At 32.1% G+C, this 14,777-nt stretch overlaps 1 protein-coding gene across 4 annotated transcripts in view; it reads left to right on the top strand.

Moving 5' to 3' along the window:
* The window catches only part of LOC130453393 (TBC1 domain family member 31), a 59,957-nt gene that overhangs the window by 38,615 nt on the left and 6,565 nt on the right, over positions 1-14,777 (top strand). Inside the window, exons 9-10 of one of the 4 annotated variants that reach the window (XR_008911047.1) lie at positions 5,590-5,684; positions 5,777-5,829. The exons of 1 other annotated variant lie outside the window; for it this stretch is intronic. Coding sequence is in view for 2 of the 3 variants with exons in the window: in XM_056793105.1 (XP_056649083.1) it covers positions 5,166-5,294 (129 nt within the window). In the remaining variant the exon portion in view is untranslated. Of the gene's footprint in view, positions 1-5,165; positions 5,501-5,589; positions 5,685-5,776; positions 5,900-14,777 lie in introns of those variants that run through there. 2 more of the 4 variants (XM_056793106.1, XM_056793105.1) reach the window with 2 other exon arrangements.

Below are 14,777 nucleotides of genomic sequence, written 5' to 3'. Positions count from 1 at the left end.
GTCTTCTATTGATTATTTTGTAAGGAGTTTGTAAGTAGTGCAAGTGAGTGAGATTGGATGGAATGACTTAGGGGATGATGTGGATTTACCTGCTTTTTTTAATTGGAATGATAATAGAGTTGCGCCATGCATCAGGGAACTGGTGACTATTCGAAATAATGTTATATATGTCAGGGAGCTTGGAGAGGGACGAGTAGAATAGTTTTTTGAGAACTATATACAGGACATCATCAGGACCGGCAGTAGAATTTTTGCAAGATGAGAGCGCGAATTTTAGTTCATTTAAATTAATAGGACCATTGACAGACGCAATATCAAGAGGATTTAGCTGTAGTGTGGAGGAAGGCTGAATATGTGAGTTATGAAAATCGGATGCCGGATTATGGATGCTGAAATTTTCTTTAAAATGTTGTGCGAGTGTGTCAGAGATTTTTTGGCTGTCGGTGATAAACAGATCGTTAGATAATAAAGAAGGAATTTTGATATTAGTTTTTTTTGCCTTGAATTTGAGCAATTTTTTTCCAAACTTGACTGGGGTCTGTATTGTAGATAAGGTATGAAGTATAACTTTGCCAAGCAGGTTTCTTACTTTGCTTGACAATAAATTTAGCTTTAGCTTTAAGCCTTTTATGTAAAATAAGGTTTTCTTGTGTTTTGTGACGTCTAAACCTATTAAGAGCATGTTTTGATTGACGTATGGCATTCGCACCATCTGGACTCCACCATGGAACAGCCTTACATGCCGAGGAAAAGACCGTTTTACCAATGTGAGCTTCGGCAGCCGCAAGTATGAACATATCTAGCGTATCGTTTATATTCGTAGAATTGATCAAAGATGATAAGTATGCTTCGGGGAGAGGGGTAAACTCAGGCCAGTTTGCATTTTTTATTTGCCAGAAGCTTTTGGCAACAGTTTCTTTATTATAGGGATTGGATATAATAATAGGAAAGTGGTCACTATCATGTAGGTCATCGGAATCTTGCCAAGAAAGAGAAAGTGCAGTTTTAGGGTCACAGAAGCTGAGGTCAATAGCAGAAAAGGAACCTGAGGAGATGTTAAAGTGAGTTTTGGATCCAGTATTTAATAGACAGATACCAGTTGAGTTTAAGGCTTTTTCTATTATGTTGCCTCTAGTGCGAGTTTGGGTGGCGTCCCACATAGTGTAATGTGCATTAAAATCTCCAACAAGAATGTATGGTTGGGGAAGCTGACGAATTAGGTCTGTTAACTCTTTTTCAAGGGGGTGGTCCGGTGGAATGTATATACTGCAAATGGTAAGTTTATTGGGGCACCAAGAAGTTATAGCTACTACTTCAAGGTTTGTTGATAATGGGAGGTGGGATGAGTATAGTCGCTGGATACAAATTTTGAAGTACCGCCACTGGCTCTTATGCAGTTGGTACGGATGTAATGATATCCTTCAAATTTTTTCAAATTGCGTTTATGATCAATTTTGAAGTTGGTTTCTGGGAGAAAAGGGAAGTCAGGTTTATGGGAGGAAATGATTTTCTGAATTCTTTCTAGTCTAGGATAAAAGTGAAGTTTAAAGTTAATTCTATTAATTAGACGTGTAATACGGTTTTTTAAAGATCTTTATTTTATATTAGGATAAATTAGGGACAAATCCTTCAGAAGAATGGTTGTGTCGGAAATAAATTTGTTGGTTTCGGGGAGGGGGTCATTGATGCCATACGTGTTTTCAAGAAACGCAATAAATTGGGTGCCTCTAAGGGAAAATGATTCAGGAGAATCGTTGAATTGTTTATGTATAACGGAGCGTGATTCAGGGGTTATGAAGTGACAATCGTTTTTAGTCAGTTTAGATTCTTTGGTCTTCTTTTCGCAGGGTTTCTGGAGCTGGATGTTGAAAATTCGGGGGGAAGCATTGGATCTAGATGAAGATCAGTAGGTGAGTCAGGGCTGCTGTCATTTCAATGGGGATGTTTTTCGCTAGTTTTTGATAAGGAAATTAGAGAGGGAAAATGAGAAAGTATTAGTAGTGGCAGGGATGGAAGTGTTGGAGCATGAATCAGCAGTGTGCCCAGCCTGTTTGCAGAGAAAGCATTCAAGTTTGTCGGTAGAAATGAATAATCTGTGTGTTGTATTTTCATGACTAATGACAGTCGAAGTTTGAAGAGAAAAATCATTATTGGTTGGTAATACGTAAGTTACTCGGCGGAAGCTGAGCACATGTACGTATTCGTCATCAGGTGAGCCACATTTGACGTATGATATAGGAGAGGTGAGTGATAACCCTAGGTCTTGCAGTACTTTATCAATGACGGAATGGGGAATGGATGGACAAACATTGGAAATGAGTATTCTTTTGTTTGGAGATATAAGCCGACGTATTAGGGATTAAATTGGAATTAACTAGGATACTTTGGTTGGTTTTTAGAAGTTCATCGACTTGAGTCGTCGATGATAAATAAATGCATATGCGTCCGTGTGATATTCTGGATGCGAAAATGATATTTTTAGGAGAGACGATGCTACCTATTGTTTTAATGTAGTCAAATAGTACAGTGTTGGGGATAGAAGGCCTGATTTCGTGAGGGCACATAAGGGGGTGGGGATTTTGTTGAGGTAGCTGCAGCATATGATAAAGGTGGAGAGTTAATATTTGGATTGGTTTTTGGTAGTGAGGGAAGGTTAGACATATTGCTGTGATCTTGGTTGCCAAAATCACAGTCAATAGTTGAAAAAAAAAATAAGAAAAACGGATCAAATATATAAATAAATCTCAGTTTGAGAAAAACCAAACAGTCTGTGTCTTAGTGATTGGCCTAATGATATCCGGATACGTAAATAATTTTAAAGTATATTTACCAAATTCTCTGATAAAAACGCTGCTTCAACAATTTGTGGTATCACATTTTAATTATAACAAAAAGCGAAGAATTTATTATTGTTGGGATTTAACTTAACGATCTGAACCTAACGAGGTATACAGAAAGAATGCCTTGGATTTTAAATAGGTCAAAAAAGGACAAAAAAATTGATATTCCATGTCGGCGCCATTTTGTTGATTTTTTTTGGCTAAGGCCAATGCGATAGCGACATCTTTACAAATTAAGCATTTTTCAAATTTTTTAAATTTCAGATCACTACAAGGGCTGGGTTAGGTTAGGCCATAACTTTACCGGCCTGTAATGGGACGTCCATTAATTACGTGAGGCGTTTTTAGATATTTCGTATCCCTCCCTCAATCCTGGTGAGATTTCGTGAGGTTTGGCTCAACTCTCTGCCCCATCCCCCAATCTCACGCGAGACTTTTCAAAATGCGTGTTTCTAGTGCAAATGCTTCGGATTTATTCTAAAAAAAAGAAAATAATTTGGTCAATATTTCTATTTGGGACTAATCAAGATTATTATATAAGATTGAAGATAAAGAAGACTAGATTTACAGTGAAAATTAAACAATAAAATATTTAAATCGTAACTACTAAGATTCAAAAAAGTAAATTTATTTCAATTCACTCTATTCGATTGTTGGAACCAACATGTCCATATGCTTTTCAGTAAAATCATCTGCTCCCTCAACTTCGTCCTGATTTAGCCACTTTCGTAATAAATTTAGATCATTTATAAAGTACTATAAATTTATTTTTAGATTGAGTTCTCCCTCAATGCGAATATTAAACATTGCACTCACGTCAATTTTTTTTATGTACTTGTTGGCCATATTTTAGTCAAGAAATATGTTTTAATTAATTTAATAATATTTTCTCGCAATTTACTCTGTTTTATCACGGAAAAAATTATATATTATCCGAGACCCGCCTCTCCTCAAAGTAAGATTAGATGGGATTCATCTCTCACCTTCTCCCTCTTCTTTTCCTCCCCTTGAACCCCCACATTTTTTTTATATTAAAAAGTCAATCATCATACAAAAAAAGGATAATAAAAATGTTTTTCATTTTTTTACGTTAGTTAGTAAGTAAAAATGTAGGCTTCTAGACCAGAATACCTCCATAAACAATATAAGCACAAAATATTCTCTATTTACTATTTTTATTGTATTCAAGGTACCGACTTTCTGCAAATTATATTTTCGTTTTTTATAATCAAATTTTTGAATAAGGAATTTATTTAAAAAAAAGTCCCAATCTGACAATATAGAAACTTTAAATTAAACTCTACATCTACAGCTCCGCAAGCGAGCGCTTTTCTATGAATTCACATTCGAAGTAACCCTTCCTCGGGTTTCAGATCGAAAAATGGCGTATCTAAAATAATTCCTCGGAACAATTTCAACGTTTCTACAGAAAGCCGTAGAAAATGTTAACAAAACGCACTATTCTAGAAATTATTGTAATCATTTTTGTCACCTCGGTGAAACATGCGCACTTTATTTTGTACTTATAAGCGCAAGATTCATAGATTCAAACGTACAATTCAAAAATGCTTTCTCCGAGATTAATTTCAGTATGTCTTTGAAGTTAGAGCTGTTAAAAAGACTATTTCAAAAATGTTGCACCTTCATTCAATTCTGAATGTTTTTGTCTTTAATTTGTACTATGATATTGTGTTTTATAAAATCACAAAAGATTCTCATAATCTAAAATTTCAACACTTTTAAAATCTTTTTCCACTATTATATTATTTCCATATTTTGATCTATAACATAAACTAAAAATGGAAAAATTAGATTTGAATACCTTGTCAACTTTATAAAACGGAGAGGAAAAAGTGAAGTGAACATACAGTTTAATGAATAACAATTTTCATTTATCTTCTCTGTCTCAACTTTTCTGAAACTAAAGTTTTATCAAATAAATATACTGCCTTTTTTATTAAATAACACCACCATTGACGTCGTTGAATCTATAAAATTATTAGCTTGTTGTGGAAAAATATTTGAAATGGGAGTTACATATTGACGCCTTATCTAAAAAATTAAGTTCCTCCTGTTTTGCGCTGAGCTCACCTCCTTAACAGCTTATTTTCCCCTTAATCAGTCGCATCTCCTTCCATCTTCTGGGGTACGTGTGGTGCGACTCAATTTGAGCGAATCTTTAAAGTACAAATAAGATATTTACTCGTACTAAACAACGGGGCTCGCTGTGGTGACTTTTTTAAAAGATTTAAAATTCTGACTCTTCCTTCCTTATTCATCTTTGAATCCGTTTGCCTAATTCTTAAGCAGCTTTTCTAATTTCAGAAAAGTCGTTGCACGGCTATTCACTTAGGAACGCAGAGCACGACATTTACCTACCTACTCCACGTTCTGAATTTGTTTAGGGCTCAATATTTTACAATGCAAAAAAATGTACAATCACTTGCCAATTGAAATCAAATCGATAATCTTTTCCCGCATTACGCAATAATTTGAGGGCATATTTACTGGAAAGTGCCTTCTACTCTGTAAACTACTTCTATTCTATATTCTATATATATATATATATATATATATATATATATATATATATATATATATATATATTCTATAATTTAATAATTTTGTTATGGACTTATATACTTATTATTACCTATTACTATTACGTAAATTTTGTGGTATTTTTCTGTATATTGAAATTTTATTTTATTTGTATCTTTGTTTAGTTATTTTTCTGTTTGTTTTTTAGTTTTCACAAGCTTCTGTCTACAAATTGTAACATTTTTTTGACAATAAAGCATTTGTCTCTGATTAAAAATTTATAGTGTTCGAATGTATAATTTGGTAAATATACTTAAATATAAATTCTAATTACGCAAATTTAAATGCCTATAACTCAGAAGCGAAGGGTCGTATGAGTTTTTTTTATGTTTCAGCATTATTTTCTCGTCATCTACTCATTCCCAAATTTTGCATCAAATCCCCGAACATCCTGTATATAAATGAATGTACGTATGGAGAAAATGAGTTATTACGAATCAATATTAAATATCAGAGGCCAATAATGAGAATAATGAAAATATTGGTGACATAATTATTTATATTTTGAACTGTCGAATAGGAATATGAATTTTTTAAAAATAAAACCAAAAATTGTAATTATAAAATACATAATTAATTGAAAATATTATATAAATCATATTTTCATCTTTATTTTCACTTCATACTTCAGTATCATCGTCCTCGTCATGAAAGTGAATTTCATCATCTGCTTTTCAGTTTCTGTTAAGTAAAATTGAAGTCAGCAACTTGAATTTCTCATTCTCTTAAATATTGAGTGAATTTTATAAACATTTAAACATGTAGAAGTTTTCTCCCTCCACCCAACTATACTCAAAGACAATACAATAGAATGAATAAACGTTTATTCTATTATATAATTCATATTAATAGATATAGACAAAGTTGAAAAATGAAGAATGACCTTCACATTTCCGAATACCGCTCCGAGTTCACGGTAAAAAAATGCTCTTTTATTTTCGAAAAAAAAAAAATAGGCCCATGATTCCCTATGAACACTTAGCACACCTAACTATTTCCTTGGGTGACTGGACAGGCTGTTGATGAGGGTTTTTGATCACTCCACTACCTGAAGTTTTGTTCACAAATCCCGAGAGATGCAAAAGTAACTCGCCACTTCCTTCATCCATGTCTAAACAATCAAGATCCTTCGGATAGACCTGTTGAAAATTTCAAGAGCTGCACTCTGCAGATGCGCTGACCTCTGACCTTCGCAGACATCTTCCTACAGCAACCCTCAGCACTCAACGTTCTCAGGAATTCGAACGGATCACATATTCCCATCTCCTTTGTTCATTGTTCCACTGAAGTTTTCAAAATTTGTCACCCATAACTTTATTACGAAAACGACTCTGAGCTATTTTATAGGTACCGGTTTGGTAAAACGATTTTACAGCAAACGCTTGGTGTTGTTTTGACCACTGTTCCATAGTGACTGATATGCTTTGAGGTGGGGAACATAACGGTAACCTTGAAAATTAGCCGTGTTTTGCGTTTTCTAATTTAATATATATTATTTGTTCTAATATGGCTACTTACAAATATACTTGTAATCGTAATGTTTTTAATACTCCAAATTCGAAGTTTAATACATAATTGGCGGAGTCAGTAAGATTCGCACAAGTTCAGATATGAATGGTTTATACACCTTATATGCGTATTACGAACCTATAAACTATTAGCTATTAGAAACATTAGTTTATATCGAAGATAATATTAACATTAAACAGAAAATTTTGATAAACAATTTAGCAGTAAATATAGAAATCAAATCAGGTATGAATATCTCATTACCACCAATTATTACCAGCAATTCAATGATGGCTAATTATCTAAATACGCTTAGAAATAAAGCAAAAATATTAGTACATAATCGTGCTGAGTTAACCCAGATTAAAAGAAGTTTTTGTATAATGTTTCACTCATCTTGGAAATATTGATAGTCCAAGAACCCATATGAATGAGACCATTTAAGAGCTAACAATGATGAATTTTATACGTCGAATTCAGTTATTAGTGAAGAAGTACAGCCTAGAATATTAGCGATAATCATAATGTAACGCTGAAAAATTGTGACAGTTGATTCATTCGGTTTAGCAGTTAATAGTGGTCCCTTAAGAAATCTGAAAAATCCAGCCTCACCGTAAGATGCAATGGCCTATTTGAACGAATTCGAAAATATTGAAAACTTATAAGGCAGTCTACATAACACAGTAGCAGAGCAACGGCTTCTAGATTTAGTAAAAATAAATAACTGACAATTGTACTCGCAACCAAGATTTTATCCCTAAAACCAAATGGAACCTTCTAACCAATAACTTATCAATTCTTTGATAATAAACCAGCTAACCAATTCACTAGTCAACCTATCAATATCCAATCTAGACAAATTTCTCCCATATAACGTTTTTAAACCAAATCAAAAACCTATGAATTAACTACCTAAGCCATTTCCTATGTCAACAATTTTCTTATTATCACAAATATAAAGGTGGTCGGATAATAAGAAATGTAATCAAATCAACCACTTCGAAATTATAGGTAAAATCCAAATTTTATATTTCAAGAAATATACACAACTACTATAATCAATCCGGTTCATACCAAGATGAATAATATTACTATCAGACTTTCAATAGAGATAATAATGATCGAGATGAAACGTACTATGCCGAAATTAATAATAATCAATTTTATAAGGCTTCGGTTTGTTATGATTTCGATAAGGCCTTCTAAGGATTGTTGATCATGAAATTCTGATTAACTAATTATGACCTCCGAGGTGTTCCTTTAAAATGGTTGTTATCTTATTTTGAATGTAGAAAATCAGTGGTGCGAGATAATGGTGAAGTTTCGAGTAATTTACCAATTGGCAGTGCTGTACCTCAGAGTTCAGTTTTAGGTCCGATTTTTTTGCTAGTACTCATTAATGATGTCATAGACCTCGAATAAATGGTAGATTCACTTTATTCGCGAATTACACCAATGTAACTTGGAATGGTCCAGGTATACAAACTTTACATTACAGGATCTGTTTAAACACTGAGAAAACTTTATCCCACAAAGAAGTTTTATAACCTCTAAAATTATCAATGACTTAAAACGATCCTCAAATTCGATCAATTTTCTTGGTTTACATATTGCCGGATCCCTTCAATGGTCTGTACATATAGAGACCTTAGCAAAAAATTATTCTCTACTTGTTTTGCCCTTAAATCTGTCTAAACACCTCGATTCTTGTATCTTCTTTAACAACTAACTAATCGCTGTTCGAATCGCATCTTAGTTTGCACCTCTTCGAATCTCTCTTCAAATTACAAAAAAGGGCTACATTTATGGTTTGAGTAGTAGAGCGCATTCTGAATTCTATTTTAAAAAATACAAAATATTAACTCTCCCACTCTCCCCGCTCTTTTCATTGTAGAATCCATTTGTTTAGTTCGTAAACACTTTCACAACTCAACTGAGAGACCCATTCATATTTACCTTACTAGAAGAAAAAAATTAACTTAACAATACCCACGTCTGATATGGTAAAAAATACATTTAATAAGTTCTGGAGATTCCGGAGATAGGCATTTCTGGTTGGAAGACCCTAATCTTTGGCAGAATTCTACAATTTATCACAAACTGGCATAATTCAATAAAAAGTATGGAGTAAGATATCAATATTGTATTATATAGAGTGAGTTTTATGTATAGAATGCCTCAATTATTTCGGAAATGGCTTGTATGATTTTTGTTTTATTTATTGTTTTTGTTATTTCAAATGGATCATCCTATATACACTCTTGGTCAAAAATAACGCACCACCCCGATTTCTGCAAATATTTTTTTATTTAATAAATTTAAATGAATATTGCTATTGTTTAATTTCTTTTCAATCATTTTGGACGCAATAATAAAATATGTGTAGTAATTTAGAGTGATTTTTAATGAATAAAAAAATAAGAATAAAAACATTGCAATAAAACCAAATTTTCTTAAAAATAAAACTTGCATTCTAAACAATAATGTTCTTTTTTTTAAACGCTACTATCGTGTATTTCCGCCTCTGGATGTAATGTTGCTAACATTCTCCTGGGCGTGCTTTCAATTAGGTGCTGTTTAACGATTTTGCCTGCTTAGCAAAGGTGCCTGGACAGTTCTTCTGCTGTGTAGACCAGCATTCTGAAGGTGTCGTCTTATTGATCTATCAGAGATATTTACATTTCGGACTTCTCGTAGAAGGCTGTTGAGTTCGACACTTATCATTGACAGATTTCTGAATGAATTTAATTGCAAAAATGGTCATCTCGAGGAGTTAACACTGAAATACGTCCTTGTCCAGGCCTCCTAGAATGTAAACCGGTCTCTGGAAACCTTTGCATTAATCTGCCAATGGTTGTGTGGTGTACGAAAAACAGATTTGTCACTTCACGATAACTTTGTCCCTGTCTAACTAACTCGGCTATTCTTTCAGCTTCGCGTTCACTTAACTGCCAACTCTATTCATTTTTTGTTAACTAGTCTCCAAACACCTTGATTGACTTAAATTACTGCTGTCCACAAGTTGGTACAACAATAGAATGAAAGAAAAATTAAAATATGCATAAAATGAAAACAACAGCTATTTGCTGACAAGAAATTTTGCTACATTTTATCGCTAACATTTAAAATACTTCAACTTTTTGTGATAGAAAAATAAAGAAGTCCAAAAGATTAACATTTTAGATTTTGATATTGAAATAAAGGGTCGTGCGTTATTTATGGGAGTTTATTTTGTGTTTTTAGAAATCCTTAAGAAATACTGATTATTTTTCATTATTAAATATTGTACATTTAGAGGCTACCATTGAATAAACTCGTTTTATTTGGATATTCAATATTAATGTCCCGAGTGCATGTCAAATTGTCGATAATTTAATTTCGATCATTTGGTAATATAGATTCCTTTATTATAATTGCGCTTCCTTCTTTTGAAGCATTTTTTGGGTGCATAGTATGATACACGTTATATCCACTAACTTTGATACTTGATACACTAACTTTTATAAAATGTGTTTCGGCAATGAGGTAAAATCAATTTTTTGTAGCTCTAGAATTATTTGTCTCTCAAAGTTAATTTAGATTTAAAAAAAAATATATTACACAGACTTCAGTGACCTAATCCTTCAAATATTCCAAATTTTTTTTTATGAAATTATTCTATAATTCAGTCGTTCACTATTTATTATGATATATTTTCAATATTAATGTCCCGAGTGCATGTCAAATTGTCGATAATTTAATTTTCTCGAGTGCGCGAATGTGCACGAGAGGAAATTATGAGACAATTTGACATGCACGAGAGGGCATTTTGGCAGACTATTTCCTGAGAAAAATTTAATTTAAAATAAACAATAATTGTTCCTTTCCTTAAAATATAAAATTAAAACCAAATGATGTTTATTAATCCTAGACGAAAATTTGGCACTAGTGCAAATTATCGATAATTTGCACTAGTGCAGTATTATCGCTGAAATTTGATTGTTGCTAGGTAAACATAAAATATTACAGCTTTTTGGTTGGCTTAAATTTTTCGAAGGAAATAGTCTCTAATATTTTATGTGCTAATACAAATGTCGTGACAAGGTCTAGTAGGTTAGTAAAAAGTTGAACGAAACTGATGCAGTAAAATACTTATCCAAATCATGGTGCAGAAAACCTACAATAACTGAAGACAAATTACGAATTTTAGAAAACACACAGTAAAGGCGATTTGAGCAGATGCTCAAAATTTTGTCCATTTACTTGAATACAACAAGTCATGCGATTCGTAAAAATTTGCAATACATTTTGCAACATCCCCGACTGGTCAATTCTTTTTATCTCTGTGGTAATCCTATCTTTGATTTCCTGAATATTGGCAAGTTTTGTTTTTTAAATGGCCCCACATGAAATAGTATAAAGGATCGCGGAGGCGATTCCATAAAACCACGCCTACCAATCAATCTTCTTGGAAACATAATTTAGGTGTTGCCTCACCACAGACGCATAGTGAGGTGGGACACCATCTTGTTGTAGCCAAATATTGTTGTTTGGAATATTGTTATTATCTGAAAATTACTAATAATAAAATGTTTTTTTAATGTAATTGAAAATACTTACTTGGATTTGAAAATACCCAAGCCAACTCAGGTATAATACTGTTTTTCAATAAATCTAATTACGCCGGATCATTTAAGTCACCCTCAATGAAAAAGGGACCAATTATTTTGACGCCTTTTTTCGGTATATTGGGTGTGCTATTCACACATCCAGCGACATGACCAGTATCTACAATTGTGCCGATTTACGTTTCCATTAATACTAAATACTCATCACAAAACATAGAACTACTTAAAAAATTTGGATCGTTTTGATTGTAACATTTATCCATCATTAGGTCTGCAATCTCTACGTCTATCAAAATCGTTATCTGACAACTCTTGAACCAACGTTACTTTGTATGGATGGAATTTATCATCACGTAAAATTTTCATTGCGGATGTTTGCGAAATATCAAGTTCCCTGAATGTTTGTCTAGTACTTAAGTCTGGATAGACAGGACACAAACATCTAAAGATTTGTTTTCAGTTGGTGAACTTTTTATACGCCCTGATTTGGATAAATCTCTTACTGAACCAGTTTCGTTAAACTTTTTTACTAATTTACTGACAGTAGATCTTTTTAGAGGATTTCGGTTAGGATATAAATTATTAAAGATATTACACGTTTCTGGTTGACTTCTACGCTTATTACCATATCCTAATATCATTAATTCGTTCTTCTTCAGATAAACGATTCATTGTGACTTTCAATAAACTTCATCAATAATAATTTATTGAAACGTCATATGTAGCCATAACTTCGAAATTATGGCATTTAGGTGTATGGAACATTAGATGAAAAATAATAAGTATTTTTTAAGGATTTCGAAAAGCGAAATACCAGCGATATAACAAGACCCTTGTACACAATAATTTATAAAAATCGTACAAGCCATTTCCTAGATAATTGAAGCATTCAATACATAAAACTCACGTATAATTATTATTAAACCAAATTGGTATTTTATATTATCTAATATAAAATTGTGTCTCTATGCCAATAAAAAAAAATTTCTTATGACAATAAAGATTATATCTAAAAAAAGGAAGATACCCAAAATTAGGAAAAAAAGAAACCAAACATTGAACATAACTCTTATCTTAGAAGTGAGAATTTACATATGAAGGTAGAGCTGACGGCTTTAATTAAAATGGACCGGTATGGTAATAAAAACCTGTAATTCTTTCAATATTCATTCTTTGTTCTAACGTTATCTAATAAAAATATACGTATTATGGTAAGTTTTAAACATCAAATTCAAGTTTTATCACATAACTACTGTCATATAAGTAGATATGTCGAAGATAAAACTGCATCTCATGTGAGTAAAGCATTAATAAACTACATCAATTTTTTTGGTGTGCCTGATCAAATAATTTCTGACCCTGTATCGAATATCATAATGATACGAAATTTTGAATTTACACAAAATAAAAACACACTTTAGAACTGTAGGATATCACGAAACTAAATATTGCATAACGATTTTATTCCCGTCTAATCTTTAACATTTAAAAGAAATGCACCTTAATGACGAATAAATTGATTTCTTAATTTTAGGCTACATTATTTCAAATTTGCATGTAAAATACTGAAATTCCTAGATGAAACCCCCGAGAGTATGAATTAATGATAACTTACGCAATACTCAAAACAGAATTTATGTTTTATTTTTTATTCAAAATTTTGTTATTTCAAGTATTGTAAATTGTAATCCAATTCGAAACTACATATAATCAATTTAAAAGAATTCAAAGAATTTCAAAGTATATGTATACAACGGGATGGTTTTTTCAACTATTTCAATAATTTAAACTTCTGTTCCATCGTGTAATTTTGTTGAAAGTTTAAAAAAAAATTCCCTGGGCCCTTAATATTAATATTAAGTCCTCGAAAAAGTTGAAATTACAAAAATTTTATCATTAAATATCACCGGAAATATTGATTTCAGCCTCCAGTCCTCCTTAGAACTTACGAAAAAATCATGAAACTGAATATTAATTTATAAAACGTAAGTACGCGAGTAAAATGTACCTACCTATAAGGGAATTTGGTTTAAACAGGGTACCAGACGTGAACTGAGCTTTTTTGTACCCCATTCGTTTATTTTTTTGGAGCACGAAATTTCAAAACAAAAACCATAAAGGAAAGTAAATTATTTGCAAATAAAATAGAAGAAAAAAAACATTTCAATTCCAAAGTATCGTTATAAATAGTCATGGTAGTCAGAATCGAATAAACTAACCTAATATTGAATGTAAAACAAAGAATACACAATCAGTTAAACCTTTCAGTTAATTCACAAACACTTATTCGACATAATATTATGAATTTTAAAAATAATACAATAACATTGGTCGACAACCAACTGCATAGAGGAACTTTAACAAAAATGCTAATAATGACATATTTCGTATCATGGCTATACTTTTTCCTCAAATCGCTCTTACCTCTGAAATAATGTAGAATATTTGAGTAAAAATTCAAGTATTACAATTTATAATTCCATTATTGAAACTATAGAACCCATTCGATGAAAAATGTTTTATCGTGGTATGCCACAATTACTGATTTAAAAAATTAAAAATAAAACCTTAGAATCCTAATATATCCGGACATAGTGTAGTTAATCAAAAGTTTAAGTCTCACAAAGACAAAGCTCAATTCAAGGAACTTTTATTCATGATTCGAAGTTCGAAGTGGACATTTATGGTAAAAAAATTCAAACAAATCATTTCTTACCAAATCAAACTCAATAATCTCCCCAAATTTAAGATTTCCATACTAAATACCCATATATCCCATATTTCAAATTTTCAATTAAAATATTCTCTATGAAGACGAATAAATGCATGGACATCAAAAACAAAAAATTACTAAAATTTCGTCCTCAATTGTATTCCAAAAAGAAATCAAAACAAAATTTCAATGTTGAAATATTTTATTACTCAACATATTCTCCTCTTAATTGGATACATTTATTACAGCGAACCTGCAACGTCTCTAGACCTTTCAAAAAAATGTTTCTTGTTCTGCAAACCAGACCTCCACAGCTTTTATTACCACCCCGTTGGAAGAAAATTTACGCCTTTTCAAACTCTTTTTCAGTTTAGGAAAGAGATGATAGTCGAACGGAACCAAATCTGGTGAATAAGGGGGGTGCTCCAGTAATTCAAACCCTAAATCACGAATTTTTTGCATGGCAACATAAGATTTGTGTGCAGTGGCGTTGTCCTGCAAAAACAA

This window comes from Diorhabda sublineata, chromosome 2, assembly GCF_026230105.1.
Source record: "Diorhabda sublineata isolate icDioSubl1.1 chromosome 2, icDioSubl1.1, whole genome shotgun sequence".
In the NCBI taxonomy this organism is placed as follows: Eukaryota; Metazoa; Arthropoda; class Insecta; order Coleoptera; family Chrysomelidae; genus Diorhabda; species Diorhabda sublineata.
This window is presented reverse-complemented; position numbering and strand designations above follow the sequence as displayed.